Source organism: Lithobates pipiens, unplaced genomic scaffold (assembly GCF_037356315.1).
Source record: "Lithobates pipiens isolate NorthernLeopardFrog02 unplaced genomic scaffold, aLitPip1_a1.2 Scaffold_19, whole genome shotgun sequence".
Lineage (NCBI taxonomy): Eukaryota > Metazoa > Chordata > Amphibia > Anura > Ranidae > Lithobates > Lithobates pipiens.
Genome location: NW_027507764.1, coordinates 110,257,177 through 110,279,965, shown reverse-complemented (window position 1 = coordinate 110,279,965; position 22,789 = coordinate 110,257,177). Strand labels below are relative to the sequence as shown.

The following is a 22,789-nucleotide window of genomic DNA, read 5'->3' as shown; positions in this document are numbered from 1 at the left end:
TGGCCTTGCCGAGAGAGACCCTGCAGGAGGGGGAGGATCTGTCCATACAGAATCAAAGAGCCTTTTTACACAATGCAGAGGATTAACCCGTTAAGTCCCACAGTGAGCATAATAAGCATGCTATGCTACACATAGACAGATTTTACTGTTGTGGGTTTAGTAACACTTTAACCCCTTCCTGACCAGCAGTTATACTGTGGCAGGTTGGCACTGCACGAGCCATCGTAGCTGTACGTCAGCTCTTTAAGACACTGTAGCAGGCGCGTGCACCCGCAGCGTGTCTCCGAAGCCGATGCACATGCCTTGCGGGCCGCCAGGCACCTGCAATCACTCGTCACAGACACACATGGATCCTGGTTCTGTCAGGGGATAGGAGACAGATCGTGTGTTCCTACTAAGTTCCTACTAACAATGATCTGTCTCCTGCTCTAGTCAGCCACAATCCCCCCACACAGTTAGAAACACACATAGGGAACACAGTTAACCCCTTGATCAACCCCTAGTGTTAACCCCTGCCCTGCCAGTGACATTAATACAGCAATCAATGGGCATTTTTAGCTCTTATCGTCGTTAAAATGTCATAGGTCCCAAAAAAGTGTCAAAAGTGTTCGATGTGACCGTGGAAATGTTGCATTCACGATAAAATCCCAGATCACCGCCATTACTAGTAAAAAAAAAAATAATAATAATATTAAAAATGCCATAAATCTATCACCTATTTTGTAGATGATATAACTTTTGCACAAACCAATCAATATACAGTTATTGTGATTTTTTTTTTCCCCAAAAATATGTAGAATACATATTGGCCCAAACTGATGAAGAAATTTGTTTTTCAATTTTTTTGGGATGTATTTATTTATTATAAATGTATTATATATTTATTTATTATAGCAGAAAATTACAAAATATGTTTATAGCGCAAAAAATTTTAAATTAAAACTCCACCAAAAGAAAACTCTACTTGTGGGGAAAAAAAGGACATCAATTTTGTTTGGGCACAGCGTCGCACAACCGTGCAATTGTCAGTTAAAGCGACACAGTGCTCTATCACGAAAATTGGCCTGGTCAAAAAGGGGGCAAATCCTTCCAGGGCTGAATTGGTTAAGATTGAACTTTGAAATAGGCTGAAAAGAAGACCTGCTTAGACCCTTTAGGAATATAGAAAGATCTAATTTTGGACAATACTCGCTTAGCCAGCCTCTCCTGGAATAAGGCTTTGAAAAATCTCTGAACTAGGAGGATTTTCCTGTAAGGATTTCTGCAGGTAAACACTGAGTGCTGCCACCTGGACCTTTAGAGTGCTCACAGATAAGGTCTGGTCAGCCCCATCTTGCAAGAACGCTAGAATAATAGGAATTCCACATAAAATTTACTATTCTGTTTAATGTGATTGTAAAGGTTTTTTTTTGCAAGGGATTTGCCCATAGCTGCCCCATCCTCCTTTTATGGGGTCCCCCAGTGACGCTTCTCCTCTTCATCGAGTGTTCCCACAGAGAGCCTAATTCCATGGGGGCACTCGTGCAGGCATGCTCCCGAGTACTGCTGCTTCGTCCATTGGCACAGACAGTAGGACTCGGCCCCACCCCCGGCTTCCGTGTCTCTGGATTTGATTGACAGCAGCAGGAGCCAATGGCTCCTGCTGCTAATAATCTATCCAATGAGGACCCGAGACAGTGGCTGGAGCTGCTGGGCTCCTTCTAGTCACTGGAAAGATGGGGTCCAGGTAAGTAAAAGGGGGGCTCTGGGGGGCAGCTGCATCACAAAAGGTTTTTCACTTTAATGCATAGAAGGCATTAATGTGAAAAACCGCCAGAGTTTACAACTCCTTCTAGCCAGGAATTGAATCTCTTCCAGACTTTCTTATATATGGTACTGGTTACTGGCTTACAACTGTTGATTAGGTTTTTAATCACACTGTCTGAAACCCCCAGACCTCTTTGGATGTCCTTCTCAGAAACCAGGCAGTAAATTTCAACCAGAGATATTACAAAAAAAAGTTTAATCAGTGCAACCCCAAGTAAATCAACAGTAAATCATTTGCAAGCTGAACACCAAGGGTAATTTCATAGAGCCCCATAAAGCAATATCAAAATAAAAACAGTGCAGCACAAATAAAACCATAAATGTCAGTGGACAGTCCAGAGCCCAAGTTGATTATGTCCTTAAATGAATATAAAATCCTTGTGTAAGAAAATCAGATCCCATGCATGAAAGCGGCCCACCACCAGCACACAGATTGCTTGCTCACCTCAAAATGTTGACCCCTGAGCCAACAGGCAGGTCGTAACACACTGAATCCTACTGACAGGAGATGAGGGATAACAAATGCAAAGCGGTCCCAGCCGCTCCAGTAGTTCCGTATAGCCAAGTTAATATGAAAAAGATAAAATAATCGAAGTGCTCTCCGTAATATTTTAAGACACACACTTTATTGTATAAAAATGTACAAATTCCCCCTCTTGTTTGCAGGGAAAAATTCAAGTACAACTTCATCGCCAAACGCCTGTCATTTCATTCGGGATCATCACGGATAGCAGCGGGTGACATCACGAAGCATCAATTTCGACCTATTCACTTGTGGATGAAGAAAATGCTCCCGAGAACAAAGGTCATATCTGAGAGATATAATTCAAGGAGGAGGTTCTTCTAGACAGCAAAGAAGAGTAAACCCATAATGAGCCAATAAGGAGTTATGAGAATCAGGTTTGTCTTCTCCTGCATGAACTTTTGGAAGACTTGTGTTAGAAGTTCTTTAGGGTGAAAAGCATAACATAGTGGGCAGGTCCAAGCTTTCTACAGAGCATGTGCTGCAAGGAAGGTTGCTGTAATAAATCCCAGGGCTGACATCACAAACCTTTAAAACACTAGCTGATTGGTTTGCACCTGAGATACAAGTAACCAGATCCTCTGTATTTTTTTCTCTTGGTAAAAGGGGCTTCTGATTGACTCTACAGAGAATGTACAGTAGCTCAAAAAAGGTGTTCTCTGAGAAGGTACTGCGCATTGGTTTTGTTCAGGTTTATTAACCAACCCAGTTTGCTCAGCCATTTCTGAATGAATAGGATATCTGTGGTTAATCAATCCTTTGTTGGCACTGTTACAAAGAGGTAATTTAGATATGAAATGACTGGTATCCCTTGGAATGTCAGGAGGTGCTGGAGCTTTCGGCCATAACCTTGAAGAAGACCCTCAGAGCTGAGCAGAGTCCAAACAAGTGCTCTTCACTGAAAATGATATACTACAGGACCTATTCTGAGAGCAACATGTAGGAGGTTCTGTGGCTTCTTCCTTACTGGTATATGAAAGTATACATCATGAAGATCCTACATGGCCGTAAAACAATCTTGATGAAATAGAGCTCTGATCAAGAAAATAGATTCCATCTGGAACTTTTTGTACTTTATTGCCTTGTTCGTGGGTCTGAGATTTAGAATTAGGCGAAACATTCCTGAAGGCTTTTTTTTTACTACCAACCTATACAAGTAAAAAGCTTCTCCTCCTATTGCTTATGGTACATGTACTAGCAGCCTTTGGTCCACGTGTTCTCTGTATAAGAGAGGCAAAGCTTTTTCTGGGTCTCCTGGCAGGTTCATTACCTATACCTGGATGATAGCTGGTAGTCAAATTCCAATTTGTAACCATGTACTACTAGATCTAGTATAAACCTGTTGGAGTTTAACCATCCCCACTGTGGGACAAAGTCCTGCAATCCTCAATGTCATCTCCCTTGTCCATCAGATCCCTGAGGATTCCCATACCTTCAAATGCAAGATCTGTTTTTTTTAGACATGGTAGCAAGAGGGGCATCCAGCCTTGAGCTTTTGTCCCAAACAAAGGCGTGTTCGTCATCAAAAGAATAACTCTAAACTATTAAAAAAAATAAAAAATGGGTTCCTCTCAGGGTTTTTACATACTTTCAAGATAGAATCAGATAATGCCTTATGTACAGGAATTAAGCCAGACATTTTTTTTCTTTTGTAAGCCCTGGTACATTAAACCATGCCTGGTTAATTGCACTTTATAGTCCTCAATATCAAAAGTGTCATAAATGACTCTCAGGCGTTCATCCACTTTCTCTAAAGCAGGATTCGCCAAACTATGGCCCTAGTTGTTCAGGAACTGCAATTCCCATCATGCCTAGTCATGTCTGTGAATGTCAGAGTTTTACAATGCCTCATGAAACGTGTAGTTTTGCAATAGCTGGAAGGACGTAGTTTGGAGATCCCTGCTCTAAAGAATAGCTTATACCTAGATGGGCAGGAGATTTCTTCCTCTGGATTCTGTTCACTATCTGAACTAGAACCAGAAAAATCAGGATCTCTGACTTCATCTCTGTTTATCTTGTCCTATGCTGAGGTACCAACATGGGATGACATAGGCAGGGAGAAGCATGCGAATCTGATGGAGGTGCAATATTAGAGGATGGTTTCTGCACATAAATTAGAAGTCCTAAACATATGAAAAGATGACACCAATTCTTTCCTGCCAACAAACTGTTACAGGCAGAAGCACATTCCAACCCCCCCATGCTCTGCTATGAAAAATAGGACTGGAAGGGGGCTGTGCTGTTAAGGCAGGCCTACCTTATGCAAAGAGTGGATGACATATAAAGGGGGGCTGCTAAAATGCAAAAGGTGTACTATAATGTAAAAGTAGGAAATTTGATGTGGAGGGGGGCTGTAGTGTAAAGGGGGACATAATGTAGAGGGGGAGCTGCTATACAAATGGGTAATTGTGATGCAAAGGGGTGTGCTGTGATGTGAACAGGGATGATATAATGTAAAGCGGGGCTATATTGTAAAAGAGACTGACTTTTATGTGACGGGGTACTGAGATGCAATGATCGGGGACTGTATTTTAAAGGGGGATGTGGTGCGAATAAGAGGCTGTGACATAAAGATGAAAGCAATAAAAGGGGTGGAATGATACAAATGGGGACCATGATGGAAAAGATTGCACTGTGATGTAAATGGGGGGACTGCGATGTAAAAATCTGCTATGTGATGTTAAAAAAGGGACTGTGATAAAAAAAGTTGCGCTATGATGTAAAAGGGGTGTCTGTGATGCAAAGTAGGGGGCTGTGATGTAAAGGTGGGCTGAGTAAAAGCAAAAACATGCGATTTGGACCTCTACTGGAAGAAAATTTTACTAACCAGAACGCCGTGAATTTTAAATCAATACCCCTGCTCTAGATGCCCTGTATCCACTCTGGCTGAAGGATACACAATAACTTAAAGCAATGCTTCCTCATTCCTCTTTTCTGGCGCTCTCTGTGGCCCTTTCAGGTCAAATACTTGCACCAAGGCAGACCAAAGAAAAAAATAATTGTCCCTGCGTTTAGTGCCATGACATCACCATGTTGACCCTGTCAGACTAAAAGGCTCTCTGATGACCATTTGGTGGATATTTTTGACAGCCAATGGGTAGCATCTATGTCAACAGGAAGTGACATGGGCACTGAAAGAAAGACCACCCCTCACAGTTAGGAGAAACAATGTAAAATGAGCATCACCATCATTTGCATTTTGTCAAACAAAAAAATTATCTCTTCAGATGTCTTTATGCCCTTACGAGAGTTATATTTCATTCTGTCTGCAATTAATTTTTAACAGGTACATTTCAATGTTGTACATTTTATTGTAACCCTTTCTTGTACCTTATATCTTTTTAAACAAGATGTAATAGCAATTACCAATAAAATAATATATTAGCTTGCCATACTGATACAACATTTTGAAATAAAATTACTTCTAGACCTCTGTGGGTGCAGGTGTTGATGTTTCATTAGATAGAGCACTGTGTACATATATTGTTTTCTCCCTTTTTTAATCCTCTGTTGCATATCCTTGCATTTCCTGTCTACATGTGTGCACTCCAGCAATCGCTGCACATCATTTCTTAGGCCCAGCTTTCTGACGGGGTCAACAGTGGATCTTGCAATGCCATTTGAAGCGTAGACTGAAAGAGCATGTGAGATGGTGACAACACGGAAAACAAATGGAAGATAGGGACACGGTGTTCTCATGTTTTAACAAGATCTGTCTGCACACATTCAGGGCTGGATCACCGGGAATTATTTTATGAAAACTGAAAGTGGTACTAAAAATGTATTTTCAAATTACTTTAAGCAGCATGCATGACTTTTTCCTGAAGCACAAAAGGTGTACTGTAAAAGTTGTAGTTCATTGCAGCTTGTACTGATTATGTTTTAACAAATTATTAATGTATGGCATTATGGCAGTCCATTTACAAGTGTGCTGGAACCTACTGTGAGAGTTAGGGTGCCATTCTAAATTAAAGATACTGCACTAAGTGCCATATTTTACCATTCGTAGTACATAATTGTAATGTATACGTTTGAGGTGAGGCTTTACATTTCAGTTATAATCTAAGCATAGTTTACTTTTTTTTCTGGTCAAAAGCCTGAATGGTGAAAAGCTTGAGTCTTTACTGACTTGGGTTCATCGACAATTTGGCTATTTACTATTAACGTACACAATTTATAATACTTAAATTTAATTGCCTACTGAATGATTTTGTTCTGTTCTTGTAACAAATCTCTGTGTAGTCTGGGATGACCATTAGGTGAACATCAGTCATTACAGACATAGTGCAGTCTTACCATCATTGATCATGGGCTGCAAGAGCATTTGAATGTCAGTTGCCTGTGAGAAGACTTCTATATTGTTATTCACCAAAAAAATTCCATAGAATTTAGTAATTTATAAAGGCTCCCAGACCCACCAAGCAGGATTATCCGTGAGCTTACATTTTACGTGGGTTGGGTGGCACTGTTATACCATATCTGCATGTCATGCATCCACAGCTGACCCGAAAACTTTTGTATTGACTGCCAAGACAGTTCACAAAATATTTTCTGAATAGATCTCACAGAAATGATCCTGCATGCAGACATTTTTATATAGAAACACAGGAAGACAGATGGGAGAAAAAGGAACAAATTGTCCATCTATTCTTCCCTTTTTTATTTGAATTTTGTTACCAGGATATCTCTATGTTTATCCCAATCATCTATTAATTCACTTATAGCAGATTAACTCCTCTGCTGGGAGTCTGTTCAAAGCTTCCTCTACTCTTTCAGTAACAAAAATAATTTCTAACAGTACTCGAGAACTTTCCTCTTGCTAGTTTGAGGTCATGCCCCCAGAGATGTTTGTCCCCATCATGCCCTTATGCTCTCTTATTTGTTCAGAGGAGCAACTGCTTGATGGCAAATACCCTACTCGACTACACAACAAATTATTCTCAAAGCTGTTACACTGCTTACAAAGCTGTTACAGCAATCGGGCTGCAAGACACAAGTGGTGGACAGTCAATGAATTACTTCATGAATCCATTCACAAAAGCATGCCTTTTGTATAAACAAGCAGAAATACAGAAGTAATTTACATTTTAAGCAATAACTGAAATTACATGGTATTCAAAAGTAAAAAAAAAAAATACACTCTTAAAAAGTATAGCATACAGTAAATATCACAAATTAAGCCATAAAGAAATATAACATGAATTAAACATCACTGACCGATTGGTTATTGTTTCCTTAAAACCCATTCCCTCAGGCCAGGAAAACTGATTTACTGCTGATGAGCGAGAAAACATACCGATCAGCAAGATATACTGGGTAGTAACTCGAACATTTGAATCCTGAAGGATGTGGCACTGTTATATTTTCACATGTGTTCTATATCAAGAAGGGCTTGATAAACACATAAGAAAGAAAGGGCTCCTTACATTTTTTTTGTACAGCAAAACAGCTAAAATAATCCCCCCCCAAACAGCTATGAAAAAAGAAAAAGACAAATTTGTGTGGATTACGCCAGACATCCTGTTTTAGTTTTGGCAAAGAAGTGAGGAGATGAACATAGCAGATCATATGCATTACATTAATCTAAAAAAAAAAAAAAAAAAAAAAAAAAAAGAATTTGACTTCAGTGGCCTTGAAAGATTCCCTGAAGGAATCCTAAAGGGCCTTCATTTGCAGATTTCAATTAGCCTTTATTTCTATGCAATTATACATTAAACTGGTGCATTGTGTCGGCTATCCTGATATCCCCTAATATGCATGAAAATCAAACAAAGCAAAAAAACAATAGTCTTCAATACATTTCCTAATGCTTCAGAAAGTGAAATAAAAGACAGTTCAAAACGGTTACCAGGAACACAGGAGTTACACAAGATATGTGAAAAGGAAGTTTAAGGTTATGTCAGCTCCCAGCGGGAGTAAATCCAATCATGAAGGCTCTAGGATTATGCCCAAACCACTGGCTTGTTAATATTAGCAGCATTTTCAATCCAGACTCTTCTTTATTTTCCTCTTACCTTATTCTGTACCTGCGTTCCATCCGGACTTATCCTGAATGACCCCACGTCAATTGTCTTACTCGGGTTCACTTTCCTAATTTCATGCTGCAGCTCATCTACCAGTGCCCTGCAGGCTGCAAAGGAGGGGAAAAGAACATCAAGAATACTGTGCAAGGATTATTTCAAAGAAAAGGTGAACTGCTGTTCTCTTAAAGGGACTCTATTGTTCGTTTTTTATGTTAGAATTTTGTACTTTTATTATTACATACTTTATATTAATATTGAATTTAATATATTATATATTCATGCAGAAGTATTTAAAGCCAAACTTCAGGAAAAAACATACATTTTTAGATTTGAGTAGTAAGCAGATTAGAAGCTCTATCACGTTTTTATTGCTATGTTCCCTTTGAGAAAATGTCCCTACTCTTCCTGCCCTCCTGTAATCAGAGGAAGGGAAGAAAAGGGAAGGGATGGGAAGGGAAAATGTCTCCAATAGACACATTAACAGCAAAAAAATAAATTGTTGAATGAAGAGATTTTTACTGGTGCTGGTGACTACTTTGGGGAGATCCGCCCTCATCTCCCGGTGATACTTTGGGGTTAATTTACTAAAAGCAAATATACTGTTCACTTTGGGAATTTTGCTCAGAGCTTAATAAATAATGTGAAACTCTGCTGACTTCAATCATCAAATCCTGTGCAAGCAAAAATGCAGTTTTTTTTTTTGTTTACATTCTCCTTGGATATGGTTGGGTATTCTTTGTAAGGTAAAATTTCACCACATTCACTAAGCTCTGGGGAAAATTTCCTTGCAAAGCAAACAGCATATTTGCCTTTAGCAAATCATCCTCTGTGTTCCAGGGTAGTAAAGCTTCAAAACAAACCCTTCCACCAAGTAAAGTGCAAATTCACCCAAAACTCCCATGTACCTATCATGTATTTCCAAGCTCCATAAAACTTCCTATAGCCATGGACTTACCCTTTCTAGTGACTAGATACTGAATATGAAACATTATGGACAGACTCAAACAATAGCTGGGCAAAGGAGTCTGGCCAGCCACTGACTTAAAGTGGTTGTAAACCCTTACAAACCACTTTGACCTACAGGTAAGCCTAGATTAAGGCTTACCTGTAGGTCCAAGCAATATCTCCTAAACCTATATGGTTTAGGAGATATTTCCCCGAAAACAGGCACCGCTGTCTGCGGTGCATGCGCCGTAGACAGCGGCGCACAGGCGCACTGAGCGTGGCATTCTCAGCGACGGAGCTGCCGCGCGTGTCGGCTCCCGTGCGCATGCTCGGGAGTGATGTCATCGTGGCTTCGCCGAATGACAGCAGCGGAGCTGCGAGACCCCACCAACAAGATGGATGCGGCGGACTACAGGGGACAGCGGCGACTTCGCTGGCTCCTGTGTCAGGTAAGTGACACATAATGGGCTACTATGCGATGCATAGTAGTCCATTATGCTTTGCCTTTGCAGGGAATAAAAGAGGAAGTAAACTCATCAGGGTTTACTTCCTCTTTAAGGAGGTATATTTAGCATTTGCATGTTACAACCTGCCTTTTGGACATCCCAGGATGCTCAGAAATACATTGCTGGGTACAACCCCCCATTTCCAAAAAAGTTTGGACACTGCGTAAAATCTACATAAAAATCGAATGCAAAGATTTGCTGATCTCATAAACCCATATTTTATTCACAATAGAAAACATAACAAATGTTTAACCAGAGAAAATGTCCCATTTTAAGAAAAAAATAATATCATTTTGAAATTTATGGCGCCAACACAAAAGTTGTGACATGGCAGCAAAAAACTGGCAAAGTAAGCGGTATTAACATGGAAGAGCTGGGAGAACATTTTGCAACTAATTAGGTTAACTGATAACAGGCCAGTAACATGATTGGGTATAAAAAGGGCATCTTAGACAGCCAATGTGTTTCAGAAGTAAAGATGGGCAGAGGTTCACCAACGCCTCCCTATACCATGAAGCAGCAGAGCACACTCTTCAACCAAGCTTTGGGTTCAGTTGGAAAGTTACATGAACCCAATGGAACTCTCCGCTCTCCCATGGACCTTGCCCACGGTCCGGTGGGGGGGGGGGGGGGCATGGCAAAAAGAAGATCATAGGAGACTTGCCCAAGTCCTTCGAGCAGACCCCACTTTAAGGACAGATACCCCTACTGGTCTGACCTCCCGACATCCCATGCAGTTCAGACTTCAGAGACAACAGACTACCTCCTACATCCAGACTTTCCCATCCATTCCAGACATCCTTGCTGATTCGACAGGATTTGAGGAACTGATCATGCAGGCAGAACCTCCAACACATGTGGTATCTCAACTTTACTCCCTCTTGCTCAACATCTCCTCCCCTGACCTGCCTCCATTTACGGTGGCCTGGGAGACTGAACTACAACACTATATCTCCCTTATTGACTGGCAAAAATGTTTTATCCTGACTCACAAACTATCCCTCGCCACTAAGACCCAGGAAAAGGGATTCAAACTGGTAACGAGATGGTACAGATGCCCATCGACTATAAACCATTTCAGCCCAGCAGTACCAGATACCTGCTGGTGGTGTCTTAGCTCCCGGGGAATCATGCTCCACATATGGTGGGAATGCCCTCCTATGCAAGGGTATTGGCGACAGATATTCAAACTTTACTGCAAGCTGATAGCAACCTCTATACACCCCTCACCTGAGGTGGCTCTCTTATCTATACTCCCTATTACGTTCAAATCCATCAAAAAAGATATATTACGACACTTTCTGGCGGCGGCCAGAGTAGTGATTCCCCGTCATTGGAGATCGGCATCCATGCCTTCCCTGGGGGATTGGGCTACTGAAGTGGACCACATAAGGGACCTGGAACGTCTGTTGGCAGAGGAATATGGTAAAGACGAACAGTTTGCTCTCTCCTGGAATTCATGGTCCATGTTCCAATACTCCTCTGAGTTTATCTCCTGGGCCGAACACGGCCTGGATGATATTGCCCTGGGACCATGATGGAGTGATCCTTGTCCCCTATCTTTCTGCCCCCTCTTAAATGCCCCTGCTCCTTTTTCTTTTCTCTATATTTAAATAGACCCCCTAGGAATCCATCAAGCCAATGTACCATGGCTTCGACTTATCTATTGTTACTGACTCAATGTGAGAACCCTATGTAATATTTTTCATACATATTTTTATATAATCTCGTCTGATGCACTGCGTAAGGGGCAGCCTTGATCCCCTTAACTGAACTGAGGATGAAGGGTACTTTAGCTTATATATTTTTTTTTTTTCACACGGATTCATATCACAAAAGGTCTCCTGGTCGCCTTTATATACATGCTTTTAATCCTTTTATCTGTAACCTGGACATGTTTTTGTTCTGACACACACGATGCCTATTGTTGGTGTATCTTGTCCTTGCTTGTAATGTTTAAGATAATGACTGTCTTTCTTAACTTTTCTTTTTAATAAAATAAGATTGAATTAAAAATGGACTGTTGAAAAGTAGAAAACTGTTCTGAGGTCAGATGCATCAAAATTTAACTTTTTTTGGCACCCGTGTGCGCCGCGGCCTCCGAACTATACAGTAGAGGGGAACCTTCCTGATTGTTACCAGCGCTCACTTCAAAAGTCTGCAGTAGTGCATATGGAATAAGGCCCAGAACCCCCCCGGAGGACCCACGGCCAGGTACATACACCGCACCTCATGCCCTGTCACACAGCGGCCCCAGCAGGGGGAGGAGGGAATGAAGGATAGGGAGAGAGGAAAGGGAGAGTGAGAGACCCCCTAATCGACCTCCCAGGGACTACCCAGCTGCTCCATCCTGCCGAAGCAGGGGGAGCCGTACTTACCCCTCCTGTCGGGACTGCTGGACACATTCCGACACATACCCATCACCCGAGCAGTATGGGGTGGCTGTTGGCCATTGCAGACTGTGACACAGACAGCAGTAGCCCAGTTATATGTGTGCCCCGGAGCATATAGCCCACCGGCCACCCCTAGACCAGAAGGGGCATGTCGTGGCCGACCCAGCGTATAGCTAGGGTCTGCTCAAGCTCAATGGCCAGGCTGGGGAGACTACAAGGATCTATATTATCCAGCCTGTCACCCAGCTGTTGATTGTAGATCACAGGATCAAAATTGCAAAAAAATGAAAAAATTCTGAGGACCAATGATTCCCTCAGGGAGCCAGGTCCTTCTCCTACACTAGGCAGAAAAAAACTAGGCTGCAGGAAGCAGGGCAATGGGCTATAGCCAGTGGGACCGCCCCCTGGGCGGTGCTGTGCAGTCTTACTGTTTTTACATGTTTTACATGTTCTGCCTAGTCCTCTCTTGAAGGTGGTGTGATAACCCTAAGGTCAAGATTAACCACTTAAGCCCCGGACCAATTGTCAGCCTAAGGACCAGAGGTCTTTTTACAATTTGCCACTGCACTGCTTTAACTGGTAATTGCGTGGTCATGCAATGTTGTACCCAAACAAAATTTGCGTCCTTTTCTTCCCACAAATAGAGCTTTCTTTTGATGGTATTTGATTGCCTCTGCGATTTATATTTTTTACGATATAAAAGGAAAAAGACTGAAAATTTTGAAAAAAGAAAAGTTATTTTCTACTTTTTGTTATAAGAAAAATCGAATAAACTCAATTTTAGTCATACATTTAGGCCAAAATGTATTCAGCCACATGTCTGCAGTAAAAAAAAAATGTAAATAAGCGTATATTTATTGGTTTGCGCAAAAGTTATAGCGTCTACAAACTAGAGTACATTTTCTGGAATTTACACAGCTTTTAATTTATGACTGTCTATCTCATTTCTTGAGGTGCTAAAATGGCAAAGCAGTACAACCCCCCCCCCCCAAATGACCCCATTTTGGAAAGTAGATACCCCAAGGAAATTGCTGAGGGGCATGTTGAACCCATTAAATTTTTATTTTTTTTTGTCCCAAGTGATTGAATAATGACAAAAAAAAAAAAAAAGAAGTTTACAAAAACTTGTCACTAAATGATATATTGCTCACACATGCCATAGTTATATGTGGAACTGCACCCCACAATATATTCTGCTGCTACTCCTGAGTACAGGGATACCACATGTGTGGGACTTTTTGGGAGTCTAGCTGCGTACGGCACCCCGAAAACCAATCACTGCCTTCAGGATTTCTAAGGGTGCAAATTTTTGATTTCACTTCTCACTACCTATCACAGTTTCGAAGGCCATAAAATGGAATATTTTATATTTTGCCAAATGTTGCGGGAATATTACAAACTTTTTTTTTTGCACAAAGTTGTTACTAAATGATATATTGCTCACACATGCTATGGGCATAAGTGAAATTACACCCCAAAATAAATTCTGCTGCTTCTCCTGAGTACGGGGATACCACATGTGGGGGACTTTTTGGGAGCCTAGCCACGTACGGGACCCCGAAATCCAAGCACTGCCTTCAGAATTTAAATATAAAACGCTACCAAAAAAAACTGTGAAGCCCCATACACACTATCAGTTTTTCTGCTGAGTTTTTCCTTCAGATTTACCAGATTTACCAGATTTAGTGTTTTGTAAGTGAAAGTGATCGATCGATACTGCACTTGGGTGGGCTGGGCGGAGGGGCAAAACGCAGGTGCTAGCAGGTATCTGGGCTGATCCCGCTAACAATGCGTTTTTTTGGAACCCCAAACTGCTAGGGACACTAGTATAGATCTGATCAGATCAGATATTGATCTGTTCAGATACTATACCACTACGGGAGGGGTATGCTTTGCGCGTGGGTGTTAACGGTACTGGAACTAACCTAGCGCTGCCTGGGGCGACACAGACCCTATCTGACCCTAAAACCTAATTGATATCACCCGCTGGGTGATAAGGGGGTTAAACCTTTATTGGGTAATAAATGGTGGGTGCCCTGATGCTATAATAAGCAAACTAACCAGAGTCACCCGTAACACTTATACGGTGATCATTGGTGAAAGGGTTAACTAGGGGCAATCAGGGGGTTAAAATCTTTATTTGGTAGTATATGGGGGTCCCTGACGCTATATAAAAACCTTTACGGGGAACCTAAATAACTAACTGGCTATCCAGCGTCACCAGTGACACTTATACGGTGATCGCTGGTGAAAGGGTTAACTTTAGGGGCAATCAGGGGGTTAAAACCTTTATTGGGTAGTATATGGGGGTACCTAATGCAATAAAAACCTGGCAGTGAACCTAAAAAATAACTAGCTACCTAGCAGCACCAGTGACACTAATGCAGCGATCAGAAAAACAATCGCTTAGTGACACTGGCAAAAGGGGGTGAAAGGGTTAACTCTAGGGGCAATCAGGGGGTTAAATCTTTATTATGGGGGGTAGGGGGCTACCCTGGACTTAACACTAACTGCCCTGACAGTTTTTAGTCACAACTGACACTAAATGCAGTGATCAGTAAATAAATGATCACTGCAATCAGTGACACTGTGATGGGGGGGCGGGGGGGGGGAATCGGGGGGGGGGGGGGTGACAGTGTGCCTATGTGTACCTACATGTCAGTGTAGCGTTGGTGCACACTTACTATGTCTTCTCTCCTCGCAGTCCGGTCAAAAAGACTGCCCCGAGGAGAGTGACATCACTTCCTCCTGCCTGTGTTTACCCTACACAGGCAGGGGAAGCTTCTCATTCGCCAGGAGCGATCGAGAAGGGATGGCCAGAAACCAACGGACATCCCCTCATCCCGGATCGCTCCTGAAGCAAAACGGACCGCCGCATCCAGCGGGAGGGGGTCCGGTCGGACCCCCCACCCACTGGAAGGCAGGCACGTACGGGTACGTGCTTGTGCCCGTGCCATTCTGCCGACGTATCATTACATGCGGCGGTCCTTAAGTGGTTAAAGGAGCTGTGTCTGTCAATGAACGAAAGAGAAATGTGGTTTTGCCCGCCTTCCTCTTTAAGGGTACATAAACATAGGACAGGAAGGTAATGGAAAGATGATCAATTAGTCATCAACAGATGGTGTTTTCCCTCTGGTAACCTTGTGGCAGCCATGTTTTTAAAGGTTATAGGCATGTACAGGGCCGCCATCAGGGGGGTACAGCCCACACTCATGTAACGGGCCCTGGCATCCCAAGGGGCCCGGATGTCCCAAGCGACTCGGGCCCCCAAGATATTTTCACCCGCTGCCTGAAGGATGGATGATTAACAGCCACTTTCAGCCGTTCCACCACACTTCCTGGTTGCCCGGGCAACGCCAAGATCACTCCTCACAGCGCCGCTGATTAAACACCTCGGGATGCACTTCTGCTGGGATTGGTGGAGGGGGAGGTGGGTGGAAAAGTTTCCGCCCACCTCCCCCTCCACCAATCGCAGCAGAAGTGTTCCCGGAGGCTTCTAATCGGCGGCGCCTGTGAGGAGTGAGCTTGCCGTTGCCCCGGCAACCAGGAAGTGTGGCGGAACAGCCGAAAGTATACAGGGTCTCACAGCCATAGTGGGACAGCTTCTTGTGACCAGGAACAGGACTGAAACTGGATGGGCACCTGCTGGTGTCATCTGATGTTTTCCTCCTGCTGCTCCCCCCACTGCCTGCCTGATCTACTTTACATCACAAGTGGCAGAGCTGCAGACACTGAGGAGATCGGGCGGCAGGAGGAGAAGACAGATTGCTTACATTAAACAGAGCTCATCCCTGCAGCAGATGGATATGGGGAGTGGAGTTCTGGGGAGGGATCTGAGGTGATTGGCAGGAGAGCAAGAGCAAGAGCTCTCCCTGACACACCCCTCCAGTCATCAGCATGCTACTTTCTACCTCTTTTCTGCAACAATGTCCTGGCTCCTCCACCCTGCAGATGCTGGTGAGTAGCTGTGTCTCTACACACATGCACTAAATGAAACGTTATGTTACAGGTTGTGTCTGAAATACTTTGATATCTCACAATTTATGTATCTTCCCCCCAGGTAACTTTTCATGTGGGTCTGCTAATTATAGAATCTGTCCTGTTAGGCCACTGTCACACTGAGGCGTTTTGCGCTAAAAATAGCACCAGAAAAGTGCCTGTAAACTGCCTCTTCTGCAGCCCCAGTGTGAAAGCCTGAGTGCTTTCACACTGGGGTGGTGCGCTTGCGGGACGGGAAAAAAAAGTCCTGCAAGCAGCATCTTTGCGGCGGTGCGGGAGCAGTGAATACACCACTCCTAAACCTCCCCTGCCATTGAAAACAATGGCCAGTGCTGCCAAAGCTGTGAACATGAAGACCAGAGACAGAAAGCAATAAAGCCACTTTCACACTGAGGCGCTGGCCGCATTGACGGTAAAGCGCCACTAGTTTAAGCTGCGATTTACCGTCATTTTAGCTGCGCTTTTCAGGCACTAGCGGGGCACTTTTAATCCATGCTAGCAGCTGAAAAAGGGTTAAAAGTACCTCACTAGTGGCGCGAAAAGCGCTGCTAAAACGAAGGTAAAGCGCTGCTAAAACTAGCGCCACTTTACTGTCAATGCGGACAGTGCCTCAGTGTGAAAGTGGCTTTAAAGAAGAGGAGGAGGAGGAGGAAGAAGAGGACAAGGGAAGGAGGAGGAGTGGGACTTGGTATGGGATGTCAGTGAGCAGATTCGGTGGTAAGGCCAGTGGTTAGGCTCTATGAAATGTTGATGGTCAGGCCTGGGGGGGCGACCTAAAGCTGTGTAAGGGGCCCCAAAATTTCTGATGGTTGCCCTGGGCATGTATAACCATATAATGATGAACTGTTTAATTAATTATTAATGATAATTCAATACATCCTCCTACTAACCAGTCCCTCCTCCCCTATTATGATTGGTAAAGTTGAACCAAATATAAGCTGTATACCCATCCAATAAAACTCAGACATTTCTTTGAACTAACACTGTGTATGTGTTTCTGTTCATTGAAATTGTCTCCCAGTACTGGGGGTCCCTCAGTGTCTTGCAGTATTAACCCTTGGATAGTCTGTCGTGTACCTGGAGTACCTGTAAATTCTCTCCATCTTCCTTAATGCAATGTGCCCAGTGTATCTGTTTTATTTTAAAAAATGCCATTCTATACTGTATTTCCGAGAGCCACTCGGCGCTCACGTGTCCGGTCGCTGCTCACGTGACTGGCCGTTGCTCCCTCTCCAGATAGGTACAGCAGGAGTGGCTGAGAATCCCCCTGCTGACGTCAGTCTGGAGGAGGAGAGGAGAGAGGCGGCCAGTTAGGTGATTGCAGAGCGGAGCTTGGAAATACAGTACAGAACAGCATTTTTTTACAGCTACACTGGGCACATTGCATTAAGGAAAACAGGTGAGTACCTGAAAGCAGTGTTTCTCAAATCCAGTCCTCAGGCCCCCCCAACAGATCATGTTTTCAGGTTTTCCATTATTTTTCACAGGTGATTTGATCAGTTTCACTGCCTTAGCAATTACCACAGCCGTTTCATCTGAGGGAAATCCTGAAAACATGACCTGTTGGGGGGGCCTGAGGACTGGATTTGAGAAACACTGCCTGAAAGTAACAGTTATTTTAGGAGGAGAGGAGGGGCAGATCCTGGCACAGAGCTGACAGGCAGGGAGGCGGGGGGGGGGGGGAGGAGAACAGAATAGGACAGGAGGGCTGCAGATGATGGAGGCATGTAAACTGACCACGGTGTCAGGGCTCAGCAGCTATGATAAACCATGGGCACATTACAGGGGGGAGGGTGGAAACCATCAGGATCAGCCAGGTATTTTAGGTGATACAGAGGCCAAATTACACAACACAAGCACTGTGCTGTTTAACATGCGTTAAGGGAACAGGATCCATTTTTTTTTTTTTTTTTTTTAGGGTAACAAGCACTTTAACTTCTGCCTTTGCAAGTTTTATTACAGTCCGTGAAGGTTAGCTAGATAGCTAGAACAGTGGCTCCAATGCCCATACTTATAGTGGTCTTTCGACTAAAAAAGCTAGGTAGGTCTGTAATGCTAGATTACACACACAAAAAAAAAAAAAAACACAAAGAAACATAAAACTTACTTTACTCCTGGGCTTTTGACAATTTTGCCATCACTGTGTCTCCTCCTCATGGGAGCAGCTGAGGATCTCAAATCCCACAAAAAATTGCTCCTGCGCAGTACTGGAGCATCTTCTCATTAGAGTTAGGATCCTGAGCTTTTGCAAAATCTTTTACTTCAATGTGTTATTTTTTATTGTTGCAATTCATGAACGTCTCACTTAATGTTCAAGTTTTGTGGCTGCCCACAAAGGTAGCTAAATTGCATTACTTGGATATTAATTACTCCAGGAGGCACATGTGGGTTCCATTAAAATCATATACCATTGGTGGACTTATTTGTTAGGCAAGTTCATCTAAATCTGCTAATGCATCTAATACTACCTTATCCTCACGTTGACAATGTTGCTGTTCAAAAAGTGTCTCCATTACTCCTCCAACCAGAATGGAGGCACCCTAAGACCAGAAAGTGTGTTAACGGCCGGATCACCAGGTTAAAAAAAAAAGCTAACTAATGCAGCCATGACATCTATGGATTGGTAAACTGCAAAGTATTACATTTTTGGGGGGTAGGATACTGCTTTGAAAATAGATGTTGGTGATGTTGATTTAGATAACAAATCTGAATGAAGGTTTAAAAAAACGCAGTCCAATATTCAGAGGGGAGGACAGTCACATGGTTTACACACAACTGAAGGCTGATAATCCCTGGGAGATATAAACTAATAAGTTATAGCCAAGATATAAGCTGTTGGGTGATTCAAAATCCCCGACATCAACCAAAAAACTGAAACAACTTACCTTTTTTATAGTCATATATGGATAATTTTCTCTAACATGAACAGATTTCTCTGATCATCAAAATCATATTAGTTGTTTTCTTGTGCTGAACTTTTTTTATCGTAATGTGCACATTTTCCAAATTCCTAATCACTGAATAAAAATATAGCATAATACCTTTCCTGTACCAGATTTAGGAATAAGCTTAATTTTCTGCTTTTATCCTGTAAAGGGTTTACACAGTTTTAGGTGGAGACGTGACAGGAAGTGTTACCCTCTGACGTGTCTTTCCAGTGATTGAGGCCAGGTAAGACCACAAATATATCCCTTGAGGTTTGTCCTGACCTTTCTGCTTGTCGATGGGAAAGGCCATCTCACACAACACTATTTTCCAGTTCTGCTCCAGTAACCTCTATATAATAGCTGTCATGTGAAGACACCTTTAGGTAATGTGCATGCTTTGGCATACTGGCTACTAAAAAGAAAGGTGATACATGCTAAATCTTGCACTACAACATTTGTAAGACAATATTAGCAAACTGAGAAACATAACTAAAGGCAAGTAAAATCTCAATTAGATAAAGGTTGTACATTTAAAGTGATACTAAAGTCATTTTAAAATAACAAACATGTTATACTTTCCTGCTCTGTACAGTGATTTTGCACAGAGCAGCCCCAATCCTCCCCTTCTTGGGTCCCTCACCTGCACTCCTGGACCCTCCCTCCTACCCCCACAGCAGGCATTCTATGGGGGTACCTGAGCCGAGACACTGCTCTGCTCAGACACACAGAGCAGCGGCTCAGCCACACCCTCTCTCTATACTCATTGGCTCATTTACTTTGACTGACAGCAGCGGGAGTCAATGGCACCCTGCTGCTGTCTCAGCCACTGTGGAGGGAGAGTCCCGGATAGCCAAGACTCTCGTGCAACATCGCTGGATCGAAATGGGGCTCAGGTAAGTATTAGGGGGGCTGCTGCACACAGAAGTTTTTATCTTAATACATGAATGCATTAAGATAAAAAACCTACTGACTAGAATTACCTTGGGGGTGGCCCATTATCTTGTGTAGATACACGCAAAATAAATAAAAATCACAGCAGTATCAGTTTCTTCATACTTTTATAGGTAGTGCTTAGTAAAAATATCAGCCCTGATCTTGCTGGATTTCAAGGCAACATGTAAGCCCTTGCAGGATGCTTCCTTTGTGTTTGTCCTGCAGGCTTTCCAGAGAGGGAGTGGAAGCCCTGCCCATATACCCTCTTAAACCCTACTGGTGAATGGCAATGGGCTCTTAGCCCAAGATTCCTGACACACAGTCTTCTTAAAGGGTAACTCCACTGCAGGCCCAGCAGATTTTCTCATTTGTGCCCTGCAGCTGCCACAGCTGACTGATATTTATGAAACCACTCCCATTAGACCCACTGAGCCCAGAAGCAAAGAAACAAACAAGGATTACTTCAGAATAACAAAAGGTAGGACTATGCAACAAAAGTTGTTATAATTCTTGCAATATACATAGATCACCCGGGGGGAATGTTTTTTTTCTTACGCTTTAACCAATTACAGACCAGAAGATTTTCCAGCTTAATGGCCAGGCACTCCGTCATTTTAACTGACACTTGCACGGGCGTGCAACTCTGTACCCAAACACAATTTATGTCCCTTTTTTTCCCCACAAATAGAGCTTTCTTTTGGTGGTATTTGATCACCTCTGCCAATTTTATTTTTTGCCCTATAAACAAAAAAAGCAAAAATTTAGAAAAAAATAAACTGTATTTTTTACTTTTTGCTATAATAAATATCCCCAAAAATGTTTTTAAAATACAAATTTCTTCATTAGTTTAGGCCAATATATATTCTTCTACATATTTTCTGAAAGAAAGAAAAAACACAATAAGCGTATATTGATTGGTTTGCACAAAAATTATAGCGTCTACAAACTATGGTAAAGATTTATGTCATTTTTATTTTATTATTATTTTTATTTATTTTACTACATTTTTGTTACTAGTAATGGCGGTGATCTGTGATTTGTAGCGGTACTGCGGCATTGCGTCGGACAGATTGGACACTTTTGACACATTTTTGGGACTGTTGACATTTATGCAGCGATCAGTGCTATTAAAATGCACTGATTACTGTGTAAATGTCACTGGTAGGGAAGAGGTTAACACTAGGAGGCGATCAATGGGTTAAATGTGTTCCCTAGTTAGTTTTTCTTACTTTGGGGGATGAGACTGACTGGGGGAGGAGATATATCACTGTTCCTACTTACTAGGAACAAACGATCTGTCTCATCTACCCTGACAGAACAGGGATTTGTGTGTTTACACACACAAATTCCCGTTCTAGCTCTCATGCCCACGATCACTGGTGACCAGCAGTCCATAAAAGGACAACGTACCAATACGTTTTTTTCGAGGGAAGGTGCCACTTTGCCGACGTATATTGGTGTGAGATGGTCAGCAAGTGGTTAAACTGACCATGTCATATCTTTTTGCTATCTAGATGTAGACTTTACCTGCATGGAGGCTGTTGTGAGGACTTTATTGCTCCCTCATGTCACTCTGAAACTCAAAGTTGAAATAGACATTTAAAGGTGAAGTTGGTTCTTAAACAGTGTGTCTGGATACAATAAATTAATTATTTCTCAATTGACCAGAACTATTATATTTTTTTCTTTTAATTTGCATTTCTGCACCATACCGAAAAGGCCAATCATCAATTTAAAGGTATTTATCTCAGATCTGATCCATGGTATTGTTAAAACACTGAGAGGCGACACCTCCAACCTATTCTCCAGCCCCCCTGCCTTCAATAATGTCTGAATGTGATTTGGTAACTAAATATTTCATGGCTTCTCAGAGGACTTTAGAGTCTTAACATTATATTGTTGATAAGATAACAAGCTGATTTTACAGCTATTCTTGTTTGAATTATTTCTTCTCCTATTGATTATTGCAACCAATGGAACAAAGCACATTACAGTTTTTTTTTATTGAAATGTGTTTCACAACTATGTTTAACCCCTTGACTAGAGACCATAGCAAATATCAAAATTTTCATGAATAAAATGTTTCTAATTTTAAAATAGGCAATGTTGCATTGATCGAAGGTGTTCCAACTGAAGTGACTAATCTCAATAAAGCAGGTTGAAGGGGTGCTGTAGTGCAGGAGCGCACACGGGAGTAGTGTAGAACCTCTATACAGCAATGTTCCACACATAAATGTAATGGATTAAAAAAAAAAAATCACATCATGTTCATATTTAACATTCCCAGTACAGACATTTGCAGGATCTCAAGTTAGACACCCCTCAAGCTAGAGAGGGGCAAAACAGAAGATTAGGACTGTAGTTGATGTTTATTTTAATAAAGTACAGAGCTGAATCATTTCTAATCACATGCATCTGTCAAGCTATTCAATACAATATACAGTATCTCACAAAAGTGAGTACACCCCTCACATGTTTGTAAATATTTTATTATATCTTTTCATGTGACAACACTGAAGAAATTACACTTTGCTATAATGTAAAGTAGTGAGTGTACAGCTTGTATAACAGTGTCAATTTGCTGTCCCCTCAAAATAACTCAACACACAGCCATTAATGTCTAAACCACTGGCAACAAAAGTGAATACACCCCTATGTGAAAATGCCCAATTAGCCATTTTCCCCCTTCCCGGTGTCATGTGACTCATTAGTGTTACAAGGTCTCAGGTGTGAA

The 22,789-nt window shown here is 42.3% G+C and overlaps 1 protein-coding gene across 2 annotated transcripts in view; it reads right to left on the bottom strand.

Annotated features, from left to right (window-relative positions):
* Positions 1-22,789, bottom strand: part of CNPY1 (canopy FGF signaling regulator 1) — a 217,620-nt gene that overhangs the window by 61,729 nt on the left and 133,102 nt on the right. For both annotated transcript variants that reach the window (XM_077491159.1, XM_077491158.1), the window contains exon 3: positions 8,344-8,459. In XM_077491159.1, coding sequence (XP_077347285.1) covers positions 8,344-8,459 — 116 coding nt within the window. The remainder of the gene's footprint in view (positions 1-8,343; positions 8,460-22,789) is intronic.